The sequence below is a fragment of the Ascidiella aspersa genome, chromosome 2 (assembly GCF_963924565.1).
Source record: "Ascidiella aspersa chromosome 2, kaAscAspe10.2, whole genome shotgun sequence".
Taxonomy (NCBI): Eukaryota; Metazoa; Chordata; class Ascidiacea; order Phlebobranchia; family Ascidiidae; genus Ascidiella; species Ascidiella aspersa.
In genome coordinates, this window is record NC_139448.1 from 8,681,560 (window position 1) to 8,697,968 (window position 16,409).

At 35.9% G+C, this 16,409-nt stretch overlaps 3 protein-coding genes across 3 annotated transcripts in view; 2 read left to right on the forward strand and 1 right to left on the reverse strand.

Moving 5' to 3' along the window:
• The first annotated feature begins 811 nt into the window (after nt 1-811).
• Nucleotides 812-3,822, forward strand: LOC146163434 (vitamin K-dependent protein C-like). The gene is made up of 6 exons (XM_083380496.1): nt 812-893; nt 1,635-1,765; nt 2,120-2,147; nt 2,707-2,799; nt 3,360-3,482; nt 3,815-3,822. The coding sequence occupies exons 1-6, from the start codon at nt 812-814 to the stop codon at nt 3,820-3,822; spliced, it is 465 nt and encodes a 154-aa protein (XP_083236622.1).
• A 4,899-nt stretch (nt 3,823-8,721) lies between these two features.
• LOC146163435 (vitamin K-dependent protein C-like) lies at nt 8,722-11,785 on the forward strand. The gene is made up of 6 exons (XM_083383122.1): nt 8,722-8,833; nt 9,563-9,693; nt 10,057-10,084; nt 10,644-10,736; nt 11,299-11,421; nt 11,754-11,785. The coding sequence occupies exons 1-6, from the start codon at nt 8,752-8,754 to the stop codon at nt 11,759-11,761; spliced, it is 465 nt and encodes a 154-aa protein (XP_083239248.1). The 5' UTR covers nt 8,722-8,751; the 3' UTR covers nt 11,762-11,785.
• Nucleotides 11,786-13,985: 2,200 nt separating this feature from the next.
• The window catches only part of LOC146163436 (tolloid-like protein 2), a 39,757-nt gene continuing 37,333 nt past the window's right edge, over nt 13,986-16,409 (reverse strand). The window contains exons 10-13 of the mRNA XM_083380497.1: nt 15,604-15,642; nt 15,034-15,139; nt 14,452-14,759; nt 13,986-14,077 (exon numbers count right to left, since the gene is read on the reverse strand). Coding sequence (XP_083236623.1) covers nt 13,986-14,077; nt 14,452-14,759; nt 15,034-15,139; nt 15,604-15,642 — 545 coding nt within the window. The remainder of the gene's footprint in view (nt 14,078-14,451; nt 14,760-15,033; nt 15,140-15,603; nt 15,643-16,409) is intronic.

Below are 16,409 nucleotides of genomic sequence, written 5' to 3' on the forward strand. Positions count from 1 at the left end.
AGCTAAGTGTAAAAGCGAAGGTCGCGCGATTAGTAACTTTGCAACACGCGAATCTTTCTGCGAACTTGTTGTTTCGAAACCTGGCCATCGTCAGCTCGAAACTCCGATATATTTGGAAAACTTTCTGTGGTCGAAAGTTAAACGAACGATTGTTTGACGTTAAGTGAAAATAGCCTTGTTAATCGCATCACTCCGTTGCAATTTTTTTCAAAGTTACTTTCGTATTTGTCATCTCGAATCTACCACCAGATCTAACAAGAAATAAAACTGTTACAACTTATTGATAACTTAATTTTTTAAGATTTTCAAAGTCATTTATTTTTCTATTTTTTTAAATTATTTTTTATTCTCACATACTCAGTGAAACTTTTCCACTGAACCTACCATGCCTATAGGACCAATTAATTCAACTTGTTCGTCGGACAAACCTTCGTAAATTGGACCAATCAATCCGTTTCTAAAGTAGATGCACCCTATATATGACATTAGGGTTCATGCCATAATAATGACTCAATACCCAACGAACGAAGCTTCTCGCATTAAATCATTCAGCCTCCAGTGATTCCTATTTTGAATCCGCTTCGAATACAGACAACGCAGCAGTTTCGCAATGTCGTAAGTACTTTGGCTATATCGTGGATAAAAATTATTTTATGTCGATCTGGGAAAGTCCGAAACCGTTTGCTATAAAGGCACTGGCCAGTTGAATGTTTTCTTTACAAACGTCGGCGACTTCAAGAAGTGTTTCGAAAAGTCAAAATCTTGAAGCTTTACAGTACCTTTACCATTCATCTTTGAAGCGACCAACAGCATGACAAGCCTAACTTACTTCGTTGCGATTGCCGCGGCACTTGTGGTTCTTCTCGTGGAACAAGGCGCAAGCTCTCCCAGCGGTAAGTCAAGTTTTTTGAGTGTTTTTGACTTTTTAAAGGTCAAAGCTTTTGAAAAAAAAACTTTTTTTAAATGGTAGAGCAGCAAACGTAAAAAGTCTATCGTCATACTCGCATAACCTTCTTTAAGAAACCTGAAACATTTGTTTAAACATTGTGTATATTGTTTGACCAGATATGTTGATCACAGATTATACACAATGTGTGTATATATGTTTGAGATGAGGAAAATAAGGCGTACCTCTTTAACAGAGCTATGTCGTTTCTCGACCGATTGCAACTGAGCCTGCGTAACTCATATAAGGTCGGTATAGAGAGACGGTCGCGGTAGACCGTGAGTTCGAACCTAACCACAGGCTAATTCATGTTCGCACTATATTCCTAACTAAGGCGGCTGATTACGGTAGGCTTTTCCGAAGCCATCGGGTGTACTTATTTAAAAGGGTCAGGGCAGAAAACAATGTACCTGAGGCGACTAAAAGGCCTTTATTGGCAATGTGTGCCTAAATATATGTAAAATAGGTGTTTTTTCGTTTGAAGGAAAAATAGGCGTTTTTATAGGTAAAAGATAGACGTTAATAAGTTAAGTTGGCGTTTTGTTTACTTTACGAAATAGTTTGGTTGTTCAATGTTCTACAAAACCCAAGGCGAGGCAACGTTTACAGAATAACCGAAAGAAAGCATCTGGTGAGCTTTTGTGCAGAGTTAGAATTTTTGCAGTGACAGTCCACGTTTATTTCGCAGTGTTTGTAAACAAGCGAGACGCCTCCAAGTTTCTGGTGCGAAAGAAACGAGCCACGATTGAGTCGGAATGCTACGAGGAGGTCTGTTCATGGGAAGAGGTTAAAGAGTGTGAAGGAGATACCCAACAAGCAGTAAGACATACAAATAAAACTTTTCATAAAAAAAAAACAAAAAACAAAACACTTTTTTTTTAACTTTTAATAAACAATGGAGTTTTTTATATAAACTATTGCTACCATAGGCTAATTACAAACCGCTCATCTCGTGATTCAAATTTCTGGCAACCTATTCAAGTTGCCTTCTTTAAGATTAATTACATCGAACGCTCGTCATTTACCCTGAAGAAGGTGAGAAAAAATATGGTACAAGCAGAACTCCAAACTATTTAAAAAAAATCCTAATTTATCTTAATCTTACTTCCAAACTCGAAAACGTACTTCCAAACTCAAATATTTTCAAACTAATCATGACTTGCTTATTTACAGAGGCTCACTTTTCTGCGCGCAAAACACGGTAAGTGAACATTAGATATGTTTTAAAGCGCTTGATCCAGTATTTAACTTTCTTATGTCGTCGAATTTGTGCAATTAATGGTAACATCTAAAGTAATGTTCTAGGCTACGTTATACCTTATCGGGCTACACTAAACATATTTTTAACGGCGATGATTATTGGTTCTATGCAAAATATTCCGAGGCAATTAATGCAACCAAGTAGTTCAAACTGACGTATAATCACTAATACAAGCGTAAAGAAATGGATCCAATCAAATAACCTATAGCCACCGCCTGATGCTGCTTACCTGGCTAACAAAGTAATTGAAATCGATTTGCGAAAAAATTATTGAAATTATGCAAAACTCGGAAAATTTAATCTAATACTATAACACCAACCAAACCCAAACGCTAACCCCAATCTTAACCCAAAGCTATAATCACTTATCAAGCGTAACAAAGCGATCCGGTCAAATAGCCACTTCAAAACATTATTATTTAGCGATGTAGGCTATGCGTGGTCTGAGTATTAGATACACCAACCTGACGACGACTATATAGAGTAACGTTTTGTGCAGGCAGGAAAGATCTTTACTGCATTCTTCCTCCAATAACTCTAAACGATGATTCGTCAGCAGTCCATACCACACCAGCAAACGCCGAAAACTCTTGTAAGTTATCTTGTTCTGCTAAAATAAAAAATAAAACTCTGTACGGTATATGTGAGAATTATTGAGGTTTTGGTCGGAGAAGTTATAACTGGGTGACAACGCGGCCAAAATACCGCTTATAAGCCCTAATTATCATTCTCGATGTTGAAATTTCTTAATGTTTGTAGCATCTAAAAAAAAATAGTATACTTTTCCGAATCCCAAGTGCAAATATATACAGAAAACAAATCACAAAATCTTGTAAGTTTGATAAAAATTTCTGCCTCTTGTCAGTAGTAAAGTTCTTATCATACACCAGTGTAATGTGTGGTATAGTTCTGCCTTTGAAACCTCTTACTATGTTCCATATTTCACCAGGGTCCACTTTTAAATTTTCCTATTTATCAATAACCTATTTATCTTTTTACTTGATAAGCAATCAAATATTTCCACGATCCGACATTAATTTTCATTCGCCACCGTTTTCAAACATACAGCCTTTTCTATACATACAAGCAAAACGACACCGGTAACATGTTTGCAATATGCAGTCAAATAACATGACTTTTGTTGGACTATAGTTGAGGAGGGATGTGCCAACCTGGACTGTGGCATCTATGGCACCTGTCAGTGGCAAGAGGACAACGGGTCATATACTTGCGCTTGCCAAGAAGGCTGGCAGGGTGACAACTGTGACAAGCAAGGTGAGCGATTGGCATACTCGAAAGAAATTAAGTTAGTTTTCGATATTTCGTGCAGCTAAACCTATAGGGAATGTTTTTTAATACTTTAAGATAGTGGTTTTGAATGCCAGACCGGTTTGTAAAGTAGTTTTGTGGGCTGTAAATTTTACACGAAAAACTTAAAATAGTATAATTGGATATAGCATGGGTCTTCATCAATAAAAAAATGCAATAGTGTCAGTCACGTTTTTTAAGCTTATTTTAATTTTGAGAACAAAACCTCACGACACAAATGAATAGGCAATAAAAGCTTAACTTCGTTTAAGCTTAACCTTCCAACTTTATTTTTACAGTCGAATAAACATCATTTTCGACAACGGAGCCATAAATCAACCAAAGCAGGTAAAAGTTGAACTACTTCTTATACAGCAACGACAATTTGGATCAAAGTGATTAAACTAAGCTTAAAAGAAGTATGTTAAAAAACGTCATATTTAACGCTATTGTACATTTCAGGGCCTGCTCGAAAGGAAAAGCTTTGTTTCGTTGTGTACTTGAATATTCAAAGTTTCAAAAAATATAATTGCAATTTACACAAAATATGGTGACGTTTCTTTTGAGAAATTAGGCCTTCTAGAAATAAATGACAGGAGGGAACCACTTTAGCTATAAAGGCAGCCTAAAGATTTGAATAGCTGTGAGAAGTTGTGAGATTTTTTGTGTTTTAACCCCTTATTAAAGCACTGAATTTTTGGAATCGTTCATAATATTAGGAAGTTTGGCTAACTGAAGTAAATAAATCACATTACCTTGCCAAAGTCATCAAGAGGCATGACAAGCACACAAAAATCGCTATACCCTCGCTAAAGGCTAAGCGGGATTTAAGATATCAAATTGTACATTAGGTTTTTCAAAATGGTTAAATAAATAAGGAAAACTTTATAACCGAAAAGCAAGCTTAAAATTAAATTTTCGATCGATGCAGGGTTGATTTACGTTATATGTTGACTTTGAAATAAAGGTCCAACTGCATGAGTTAAATAATAAAGTAATGAAATCTCAATCATAGGGCATGAAAAAAAGCAATAAACACCAATTGTAGGGTTGGGATTTTTACATGGATGACGTTTGGAAACAGTCAGCCTAAAAAAGCGTTGGTATCGAGCAAACCTATATAGTTCGCCAATATAAAATTTACTAGTTAACTATATTACCTTAGGACCTACTTGTTAATTCTATTATCACATTAAAAACATCCAGTAGTGTAAAGGGAATGCAAGGATAAATTTACGGTTACTTCCTGCTTCGATTTAAAGAAATATAGTTTGTCTCTGTGTGGCGCAAACAATTTTAGGTTTGCTTTACAGGCCAAAGAGAAAACTCAAACACTACAATAATCCTGTACAACAACCATTTCGTTAACAATCGGCTACCACATGTGTAGAATCACAAATTTAAATAATAATTTTAGGTCAGCATTAGAGCAAAATGTGCGTTCGAACAGGTTGGCGTAGCTTTGGTTAACTAAAAACACATTGTCATAACGCAAACGTTTATTTGAAAGCAGCAAATTATCAGCCACTCAAAAACTAACCGTTGTAGGCTACATCCGAGCGCATAAAATTCTTTCAAATAACTTATACAGGTAGTCTAGATCAGTGCTTCGCAACCAAGTACAAGGTTTTTTAGAATATTATTAAAACAAAGGGATTTTTGGAATTGAAGGGATTTTTTTTGGAACAAGGGATTTTCGGAATTTTATATTAAAAATGTTATTATACCCCGTTCTCCATACAGCTTTTGCAAGGGGGTACAATTTTCACGACTTTAACGGGCTTAAGAAATCTTAGTAAGTGCAAAATTTTATTTTTTATAACAAATCGCTCGTTTTTGGCTGCCTAGGATATTTGCTGATGTTGTCTGTTGTCAGTCGACATATATTTCGTAGCTGTGCCGCCGAATTGGCTATGCTGGTATGCCGCAAGTGGAAAAAGGGTTGCGGAGCACTGGCCTAGATCTATTTTGACACTTCACACCTCGTAATTTTGGTTGAAGAAGAATAAAAGTGTTTACAATTGAAAGTAAATATACAAAATGATGGACAAAACACTAAGTATTACGATTAATTTAAAATGTAAAAATGTCTACTTATTTGTAAAAGCATACATTTAGTTTGGTAGCAAATATGTACAATATCTTATTGAGGACAGTTGTGTATTGTAAACAAAAATACTTTTTTATCTTTAACTCGAAGAAACGTTTTGCTGCTGGTTGGTTTGTTGTTTTTACTGCTGGCTCATAATGAGTTAAATTTTTAGCATTTTCAATTGTGTTATTTGTTCAGCAGAGTTTTCATTGTACCCATAAGACCCAGTATGTTTAAATTAAAGGTTGAAATCAAGGTAATCAACTTCTTGCGCGTTGATATTCTGCATATTGCCAGAGCTTTCGCTTTGGCGCTCTTGTCTTGCTCCCCCCTGAGAACAAACGTATAACATTAGTTGCCAAACAACATTTTAAACATTTTTTTTTGGATACAATTTTTGCTTTATCAGTACGATTTTTGATGCAATTGTTTGTACACAATTAGAGTGCAGTAAATCCCCCAATTTACCAATTGAACTGACCCTGAGTGTTGCTTTAATTTTGTTCATTGTAAAATCACAGTGAACGCTAATAATGTTTCAAATTGGTGACGCAACTAATTTTGACTTTTAAGCACAGCGTCGTAAACCCAAAAAATTGTAACGGCAGGTTTAGCGCTACAGGAGTCTTGATATTAGGCTGTGCTCGAACCTGATTTATTTTCTACAAAGGTTGTCCTATAGCACGACCGTGAATCGAAAAAACTTACCGCTTTGTCCAGTTGCGGGGTAAGTGAACGAAAGACCATCAGCACAGGAGTAGATTTCATCCAGGTCTTCAATTGGACCCTGGGGTTCTTGTCGATTGGGTTGTGGAAGCTCTCCAGTAAACTCATTGCTCCGATCTGCAATGCGGCAGTTTAGTAGAGGCTGCGATCTTGGTATGGGTAATTCGTCTGCTTTGTGTTGTTGCGGAATGCATGGGGCAGGAGCCGCTGGTTGAGGCTCGATCAGAAATCGCCATTGGTTTAGGAACTTCTTCCCCTTTTTTAGGGTCAGAGTTGAATCTCTTAAAATACCTGTGGTAGAAAGAAATTGATGTCTTTAAAAACAACAATCTGTACGCGATTGCGAGAAAAGACATAATGTGCATTTTTATTGCAAAGTGTTGGCAAAGATAGTCCTGTTTTATCAATGTCTACATAAAAACATTTACATAACTTCAACCCCCCAAAACTTCAACTCATTATCTCGAACGAGTTTCGCTCGATCTTTCTTTAGCAAAGTTTAACAATTTCGCCCGTTCTCAGGACTTTTGAACAAATTGTTGTAAACCCCTTTGAACAAACCTTTTTTAACTTACCTGTTTTCGCTTTCTTACTTTTTTTTAGCATAAATTTGTCATGTCACTTTTCGGCCTAAGACCTGAGTTAAGTCAAAAGTCTTGTTTGAATGTATTTTCTCTGCATTGTTACTTATGTTGTATATGCGTAATAGCTAAATAAAATTCAGTTAATAAATTCATTCGAAGCAAAATTCGAATAGATTGGACGTTTTGTCCTGTTTTTTTGGCGTTGAAAATATCGTAGGCCAAGTAACATGCGATTTTCCATGTTACCGCTGCCCAATACCATATTTCGATAGAGTCTGTGTGTTTAATGGTTTTAAAATCGCACTTTAATATATAAGATCAAAAAATACCCTTTAAAGCATTTTGGACGCCAATACACAAGCTTTTACGGCTTCTATATAGGTTATAACTTTTTAATTAACCTTTTAGTCCCGATAACTAATATATAGGTTCCAAGCAATCCTGTTCACTAATATCCAAGCATCTATAGCAGTGCTTCGTAACCAATGGGTCGACTTTGACTTGGCAGGGCTAGCTTACTGCAGTAAATCAAATTATAGAGTTTGCTCTGAGCAAGATTTTGAGAAAATTCCGGAAGTTTGAGAAAATTCCGGAAGTTTGAGAAAATTCCGGAAGCTATACGAAGATGTGGCTCGTATTTATCGAAACTCATTTATGCTAGTGGCTTTTGTTTTGTTTGCTTACAAAATCGTTTAACAAAAGACGATTGGGTCGCCAAACCTTTGCTGTTATACTTACGCTTAGTGTTTTCGCTGTTAAAAGGCTTAGTATTTAAGTGGTTCATACATACATCTATAGGGCCACAAAAATGTATTGGAGTTTGGCAAAACTTAGATTCTTAAATATCCTCAAATATATCTCGGCACCCTTGAGCATTAGAAATGGCACCGCAAGGTTCCGCGGCATCCCGTTTGAGAAACACTGGTTTAACCTCTGCGACTGTGCGTTCATCTATATAGTTTCGAAATCGCGTTTGTGGTTTGCTCTATTCCAGTCCAACGCCCGAGGGCCAGCTAAGTGTGAAAGCGAAGGTCGCGCTATTAGTAACTTTGTAATTTACACACCCGAAACTTTCGTCGAACCGGTTGTTTCGAAACCTGGCCATCGTCAGCTCGAAACTCCGATATATTTGGAAAACTTTATGTGGTCGAAAGTTAAACGAACGATTGTTTGACGTTAAGTGAAACTAGCCTTGTTAATCGCATCACTCCGTTGCAATCATTTTCAAAGTTACTTTCGTATTTATCATCTCGAATCTACCACCAGATCTAACAAGAAATAAAACTGTTACAACTTATTGATAACTTAATTTTTTTAAGATTTTCAAAGTCATTTATTTTTCTATTTTTTTAAATTATTTTTTAACCTCACAAACTCAGTGAAACTTTTCCACTGAACCTACCATGCCTATAGGACCAATTAATTCAACTTTTTCGTCGGACAAACCTTCGTAACTTGGACCAATCAATCCGTTTCTAAGGTAGATGCACCCTATATATGACATTAGGGTTCATGCCATAATAATGACTCAAAATTATTACCCAACGAACGAAGCTACTCGCATTAAATCATTCAGCCTCCAGTGATTCCTATTTTGAATCCGCTTCGAATACAGACAACGCAGCAGTTTCGCTATGTCGTAAGTACTTGGCTATATCGTGGATAAAAATCGTTTTATGTCGATCTGGGAAAGTCCGAAACCGTTTGCTATAAAGGCACTGGCCAGTTGAATGTTTTCTTTACAAACGTCGGCGACTTCAAGAAGTGTTTCGAAAAGTCAAAATCTTGAAGCTTTACAGTACCTTTACCATTCATCTTTGAAGCGACCAACAGCATGACAAGCCTAACTTACTTCGTTGCGATCGCCGCGGCCCTTGTGGTTCTTCTCGTGGAACAAGGCGCAAGCTCTCCCAGCGGTAAGTCAAGTTTTTTGAGTGTTAACTTTTTAATGGTTGAAGCTTTTAAAAAAAAAATTAAATGTTAGAGCAGCAAACGTAAAACAGTCTATCGCCATACTCGCATAACCTTCTTTAAGAAACCTGAAACATTTATACACATTGTGTGTATTGTTTGATGAGATATGTTGATCACAGATTATACACAATGTGTGTATATATGTTTGAGATGCGGAAAATATGGCGTACCTCTTTAACAGAGCTATGTCGTTTCTCGACCGATTGCAACTGAGCCTGCGTAACTCATATAAGGTCGGTAGAGAGACGGTCGCGGGAGACCGTGAGTTCAAACCTAACCACAGGCTAATTCATGTTCGCACTATATTCCTAACTAAGTCGGCTGATTACGGTAGGCTTTTCCGAAGCCATCGGATGTACTTATTTAAAAGGTTTAGGGCAGAAAACAATGTACCTGAGGCGACTAAAAGGCCTTTATTGGCAATGTGTGCCTAAACATACGTAAAATGGGTGTTTTTTCGTTTGAAGGAAAAATAGGCGTTTTTATAGGTAAAAGATAGACGTTAATAAGTTAAGTTGGCGTTTTGTTTACTTTACGAAATAGTTTGGTTGTTCAATGTTCTACAAAACCCAAGGCGAGGCAACGTTTACAGAATAACCGAAAGAAAGCATCTGGTGAGCTTTTGTGCAAAGTTAGAATTTTTGCAGTGACAGTCCACGTTTATTTCGCAGTGTTTGTAAACAAGCGAGACGCCTCCAAGTTTCTGGTGCGAAAGAAACGAGCCACGATTGAGTCGGAATGCTACGAGGAGGTCTGTTCATGGGAAGAGGTTAAAGAGTGTGAAGGAGATACCCAACAAGCAGTAAGACATACAAATAAAACTTTTCATAAAAAAAAAAAAAAAAAAAAAAAACAACAACAACACTTTTTTTAAACTTTTAATAAACAATGGAGTTTTTATATAAACTATTGGTACCATAGGCTAATTACAAACCGCTCATCTCGTAATTCAAATTTCTGGCAACCTATTCAAGTTGCCTTCTTTAAGATTAATTACATCGAACGCTCGTCATTTACCCTGAAGAAGGTGAGAAAAAATATAGTACAAGCAGAACCCCAAACTATTTAAAAAAAATCCTAATTTATCTTAATCTTACTTCCAAACTCGAAAACTAACATCCAAACTCAAATATTTTCAAACTAATCATGACTTGCTTATTTACAGAGGCTCACTTTTCTGCGCGCAAAACACGGTAAGTGAACATTAGATATGTTTTAAAGCGCTTGATCCAGTATTTAACTTTCTTATGTCGTCGAATTTGTGCAATTAATGGTAACATCTAAAGTAATGTTCTAGGCTACGTTATACCTTATCGGGCTACACTAAACATATTTTTAACGGCGATGATTATTGGTTCTATGCAAAATATTCCGAGGCAATTAATGCAACCAAGTAGTTCAAACTGACATATAATCACTAATACAAGCGTAAAGAAATGGATCCAATCAAATAACCTATAGCCACCGCCTGATGCTGCTTACCTGGCTAACAAAGTAATTGAAATCGATTTGCGAAAAAATTATTGAAATTATGCAAAACTCGGAAAATTTAATCTAATACTATAACACCAACCAAACCCAAACGCTAACCCCAATCTTAACCCAAAGCTATAATCACTTATCAAGCGTAACAAAGCGATCCGGTCAAATAGCCACTTCAAAACATTATTATTTAGCGATGTAGGCTATGCGTGGTCTGAGTATTAGATACACCAACCTGACGACGACTATATAGAGTAACGTTTTGTGCAGGCAGGAAAGATCTTTACTGCATTCTTCCTCCAATAACTCTAAACGATGATTCGTCAGCAGTCCATACCACACCAGCAAACGCCGAAAACTCTTGTAAGTTATCTTGTTCTGCTAAAATAAAAAATAAAACTCTGTACGGTATATGTGAGAATTATTGAGGTTTTGGTCGGAGAAGTTATAACTGGGTGACAACGCGGCCAAAATACCGCTTATAAGCCCTAATTATCATTCTCGATGTGGAAATTTCTTAATGTTTGTACCATCTAAAAAAAAATAGTATACTTTTCCGAATCCCAAGTGCAAATAGTTATACAGAAAACAAAGCACAAAATCTTGTAAGTTTGATAAAAATTTCTGCCTCTTGTCAGTAGTAAAGTTCTTATCATACAACAGTATAATGTGTGGTATACTTCTGCCTTTGAAACCTCTTACTATGTTCCATATTTCACCAGGGTCCACTTTTAAATTTTCCTATTTGTCAATAATCTATTTATCTTTTTACTTGATAAGCAATCAAATATTTCCGCGATCCGACATTAATTTTCATTCGCCACCGTTTTCAAACATACAGCCTTTTCTATACATACAAGCAAAACGACGTCGGTAACATGTTTGCAATATGCAGTCAAATAACATGACTTTTATTGGACTATAGTTGAGGAGGGATGTGCCAACCTGGACTGTGGCATCTATGGCACCTGTCAGTGGCAAGAGGACAACGGGTCATATACTTGCGCTTGCCAAGAAGGCTGGCAGGGTGACAACTGTGACAAGCAAGGTGAGCGATTGGCATACTCGAAAGAAATTAAGTTAGTTTTCGATATTTCGTGCAGCTAAACCTATAGGGAATGTTTTTTAATACTTTAAGATAGTGGTTTTGAATGCCAGACCGGTTTGTAAAGTAGTTTTGTTGGCTGTAAATTTTACACGAAAAACTTAAAATAGTATAATTGGATATAGCATGGGTCTTCATCAATAAAAAAATGCAATAGTGTCGGTCACGTTTTTTAAGCTTATTTTAATTTTGAGAACAAAACCTCACGACACAAATGAATAGGCTATAAAAGCTTAACTTCGTTTAAGCTTAACCTTCCAACTTTATTTTTACAGTCGAATAAACATCATTTTCGACAACGGAGCCATAAATCAACCAAAGCAGGTAAAAGTTGAACTCCTTCTTATACAGCAACGACAATTTGAATTAAAGTGATTAAACTAAGCTTAAAAGAAGTATGTTAAAAAACGTCATATTTAACGCTATTGTACATTTCAGGGCCTACTCGAAAGGAGAAGCTTTGTTTCGTTGTGTACTTGAATATTCAAAGTTTCAAAAAATATAATTACAATTTACACAATATATGCTGACGTTTCTTTTGAGAAATTAGGCCTTCTAGAAATAAATGACAGGAGGGAACCACTTTAGCTGTATAGGCAGCCTAAAGATTTGAATAGCTGTGAGAAGTTTTGAAATGTTTTGTGTTTTGAATACCCTTATTAGAGCACTGATTTTTTGGAATCGTTCCTAATATTTGGAAGTTTGGCTAACTGAAGTAAATAAATCACATTACCTTGCTAAAGTTATCAAGAGGCATGACAAGCACACAAAAATCGCAATACCCTCGCTAAAGGCTAAGCGGGATTTAAGATATCAAATTGTACATTAGGTTTTTCAAAATGCTTAAATAAATAAGGAAAACTTTATAACCGAAAAGAAAGCTTAAAATTAAATGTTCGCTTGATGCAGACTCGATTTACGTTTTATGTTGACTTTGAAATAAAGGTCCAACTGCATGGGTTAAATAATAAAGTAATGAAATCTCAATCATAGGGAATTAAAAAAAGAATAAATATCAATTATAGGGTTAAATTTTTACATGGATGACGTTTTGAAACAGTCAGCCTAAAAAAGCGTTGGTATCGAGCAAAGCTATATAGTTCGCCAATATAAAATTTACTAGTTAACTATATTACCTTATGACCTACTTGTTAATTCTATTATCACATTAAAAACATCCAGTAGTGTAAAGGGAATGCAAGGATAAATTTACGGTTACTTCCTGCTTCGATTTAAAGAAATATAGTTTGTCTCTGTGTGGCGCAAACAATTTTAGGTTTGCTTAACAGGCCAAGAGGAAAACTAAAACACTACAATAATCCTGTACAACAACCATTTTATTAACAGTCGGCTACCACATGTGTAGAATCACAAATTTAAATAATAATTTTAGGTCAGCATTAGAGCAAAATGTGCGTTCGGACAGGTTGGCGTGCTAATTATAATTATAGTTTGTGTGTAAACGTGATTATTAAAATCTGTTTTAAAATTTTGGCGATTTGTTAAAGTACGTCGCCAAAACAAATGCTTTTCAGTATGCCGTTTTAAATCGTATTTACACACATAATGGTGGGTAACACGAAAATGTTTGTGTAAAAGAACTTTGTAAGTTTAGACCATAGCATTGAATAACTAAAAACACATTGTCATAACGTAAAACTTAATTTGAAAGCAAATTATCAGCCACTCAAAATCTTTGGAAAGCTAACCCTCTTAGGCTACATCCGAGCACATAAAATTCTTTCAAATAACTAATACCGGTAGTCTAGATCAGTGCTTCGCAACCAAGTACAAGGTTTTTTGGAATGTTATTAAAACAAAGGGATTTTTGGAATTCAAGGGATTTTTTTTGGAACAAGGGATTTTCGGAATTTTATATTAAAAATGTTATTATACCCCGTTCTCCAAACAGCTTTTGCAAGGGGGTACAATTTTCACGACTTTAACGGGATTAAGAAATCTTAGTAAGTGCAAAATTTTATTTTTTATAACAAATCGCTCGATTTTTGGCTGCCATGGATATTTGCTGATGTTGTCTGTTGTCAATCGACATATATTTCGTAGCTGTGCCGCCGAATTGGTATATAGCTATGCTGGTATGCCGCAAGTGGACAAAAGGGTTGCGGAGCACTGGCCTAGATCTATTTTGACACTTCACGCCTCGTAATTTAGGTTGAAGAAGAATAAAAGTGTTTACAATTGAAAGTAAATATACAAAAGGATGGACAAAACACTAAATATTACGATTAATTTAAAATGTAAAAATGCCTACTTATTAGAAAAAGCATACATTTACTTTGGTAGCAAATATGTACAATATCTTATTGAGGACAGTTGTTTATTGTAAACAAAAATACTTTTTTATCTTTAACTCAAAGAAACGTTTTGCTGCTGGTTGGTTTGTTGTTTTTACTGCTGGCTCATAATGAGTTAAAGTTTTAGCATTTTTAATTGTGTTATTTGTTCAGCAGATTTTCATTGAACCCATAAGACCCAGTATGTTTAAATTAAAGGTTGAAATCAAGGTAATCAACTCCTTGCGCGTTGATATTATGCATATTGCCAGAGTTTTCGCATTGGCGCTCTTGTCTTGCTCCCCCTGTGAACAAACGTATAACATTAGTTGCCAAACAACATTTCAAACATTTTTTTTGGATACAATTTTTGCTTTATCAGTACGATTTTTGATGCAATTGTTTGTACACAATTAGAGTGCAGTAAATCTCCCAATTTACCAATTGAACTGACCCTGAGTGTTGCTTCAATTTCGTTCATTGTAAAATCACAGTGAACGCTAAAATGTTTCAAATTGATGACGCAACTAATTTTGACTTTTAAGCACAGCGTCGTAAACCCACACAATTGTAACGGCAGGTTTAGTGCTACAGGAGTCTTGATATTACGCTGTGCTCTTACTTGATTTATTTTCTAAAAAGGTTGTCCTATAGCACGACCGTGAATCAAAAAACTTACCGCTTTGTCCAGTTGCGGGATAAGTGAATGTAAGACCATCAGCACAGGAGTAGATTTCATCCAGGTCTTCAATTGGACCCTGGGGCTCTTGTCGATTGGGTTGTGGAAGTCCTCCAGTAAACTGCACATTGCTCCGATCTTCCATGCGGCAGTTTAGTAGAGGCTGCGATCTTGGTATGGGTAATTCTTCTGCTTTGTGTTGTTGCGGAATGCATGGGGCAGTAGCCGCCTGTTGAGGCTCAGAAACCTCCATTGGTTTTTGAACTTCTTCCTCGTTTTTAGGGTCAGAGTTGAATCTCTTAAAATACCTGCGGTACAAAAAAATTGATGTCTTTAAAAACAACAATCTGTACGCGATTGCGAGAAAAGACAGAAAGTGCATTTTTATTGCAAAATGTTGACAAAGATAGCCAGCACCTAATTTTTTAACAATGTTCTGACTACATAAAAACATTTACATCCAACTCACGATTTCGAACGTGTTTCTCTCGATCTTTCTTCAAAGTTTAACAATTTCTCCCATTCTCAGGACTTTCGAACAAATTGTTGTTAACCCCTTTGAACAAACCTTTTTTAACTTACACTTTTTTGTAGCAGATAGTGATTATGCCACTGAGAAGAATCACCGTGGCTACGACCGCTCCAGCTATAACGCCGGGGTTTGTTTGAGCTGGAGATGTGGGGGTAGCTGAAAGAAGAGAAAATAGTAAAGGTGTGACAAAAAACTTGTGAAGGTTTGCAGAATTGCCTGTATGATCACAACAATTAAGGCCGTTTGCGCTTTAAATTTGAAATAAAAACCCAGTTAAAAATACCACCTTTATTTATGTTTACATATCTGAATCAAGGGTAATTCACTCTGGCTATTTTCAAGCCCAGTTTGATATAGAAACGAATTTTGTGCCGGTGTTAAATCGAGTTAAGTCAAATGTGACATGAAATAAATTACGTGACTATTCGGGGTAAAATGATGTAACTTAATGAATAAGGCATTTGTACAAATGATTATTTTTTAATAAATGTTTTGCTGCCATTAAACATAAAAGAGGCGCCTTAGATCAAATTTAATCGCTTAGGGCAATTGTGTGTTAGTGACCTAAGTAAAGAACAGCCACTTTATTGATAGTAGTTTGTCGATATTGAAGATGTTACCTGCAGTCATTTTTGGTTGGTAAGTTGATATGGCTGTTTCTGAAAAAAAAAACACATTAAGGTTGATGGACAGGATTGGTATAACCCTATTTGGGAATGTATTGGCTAACCATAATTCATGTCGATTAGGCCGAATTTCATGTTAGGCCTGGTCTCGTGCTCACAATTTATAAAGCCTATTCCCCACTATAGTGCAATTTTTAAAGTGATAATGGAGCTTGATAATGAATTTCAAAGCCGAAAGGCGAACTTATTATATTTCAGTTAATGTGTCACATTAAGTGAAAAGGATGCAAGTTCGTATCGAAACGCCTTAATCAGGATGATGGCTATCTACTCGACCTAAAGTGATATAGCTAGAAAAGTTAAGAGAAATTTAGGAGAATAATGGTTGAAGGTTGTAAAAATACGTAATAAGAATATCAAATCCCATACAGAAGTAGGTATCATTTTAAACGTTTCGAACAACTCTTCTTATTCATTTTCAGCATAGTGAGAAGGCACTGATTATAAAAGTGTATATACTATTGTTAGAAAGAAAGAGCATTCAAAAGCGAAATTGCATCGAAGACATAAAACAAACCCCGGATATTGCGACTTAAACCGTTCCGGTCCTACAGTCACTGAAGAGTGCGATTAAGTTCGGCTACAGCAATTGTTCCGTGGAATCACGAAACTTGCCTATGTCCTATGACCAAAGGCATACCTCGTTGTATTGTAAAGCAAAAATATTGATCCAATACTTTCACTACATACACAAAGCATAATTTTCCGAATATAGAAGTGATTTAATTCATATATTTTAT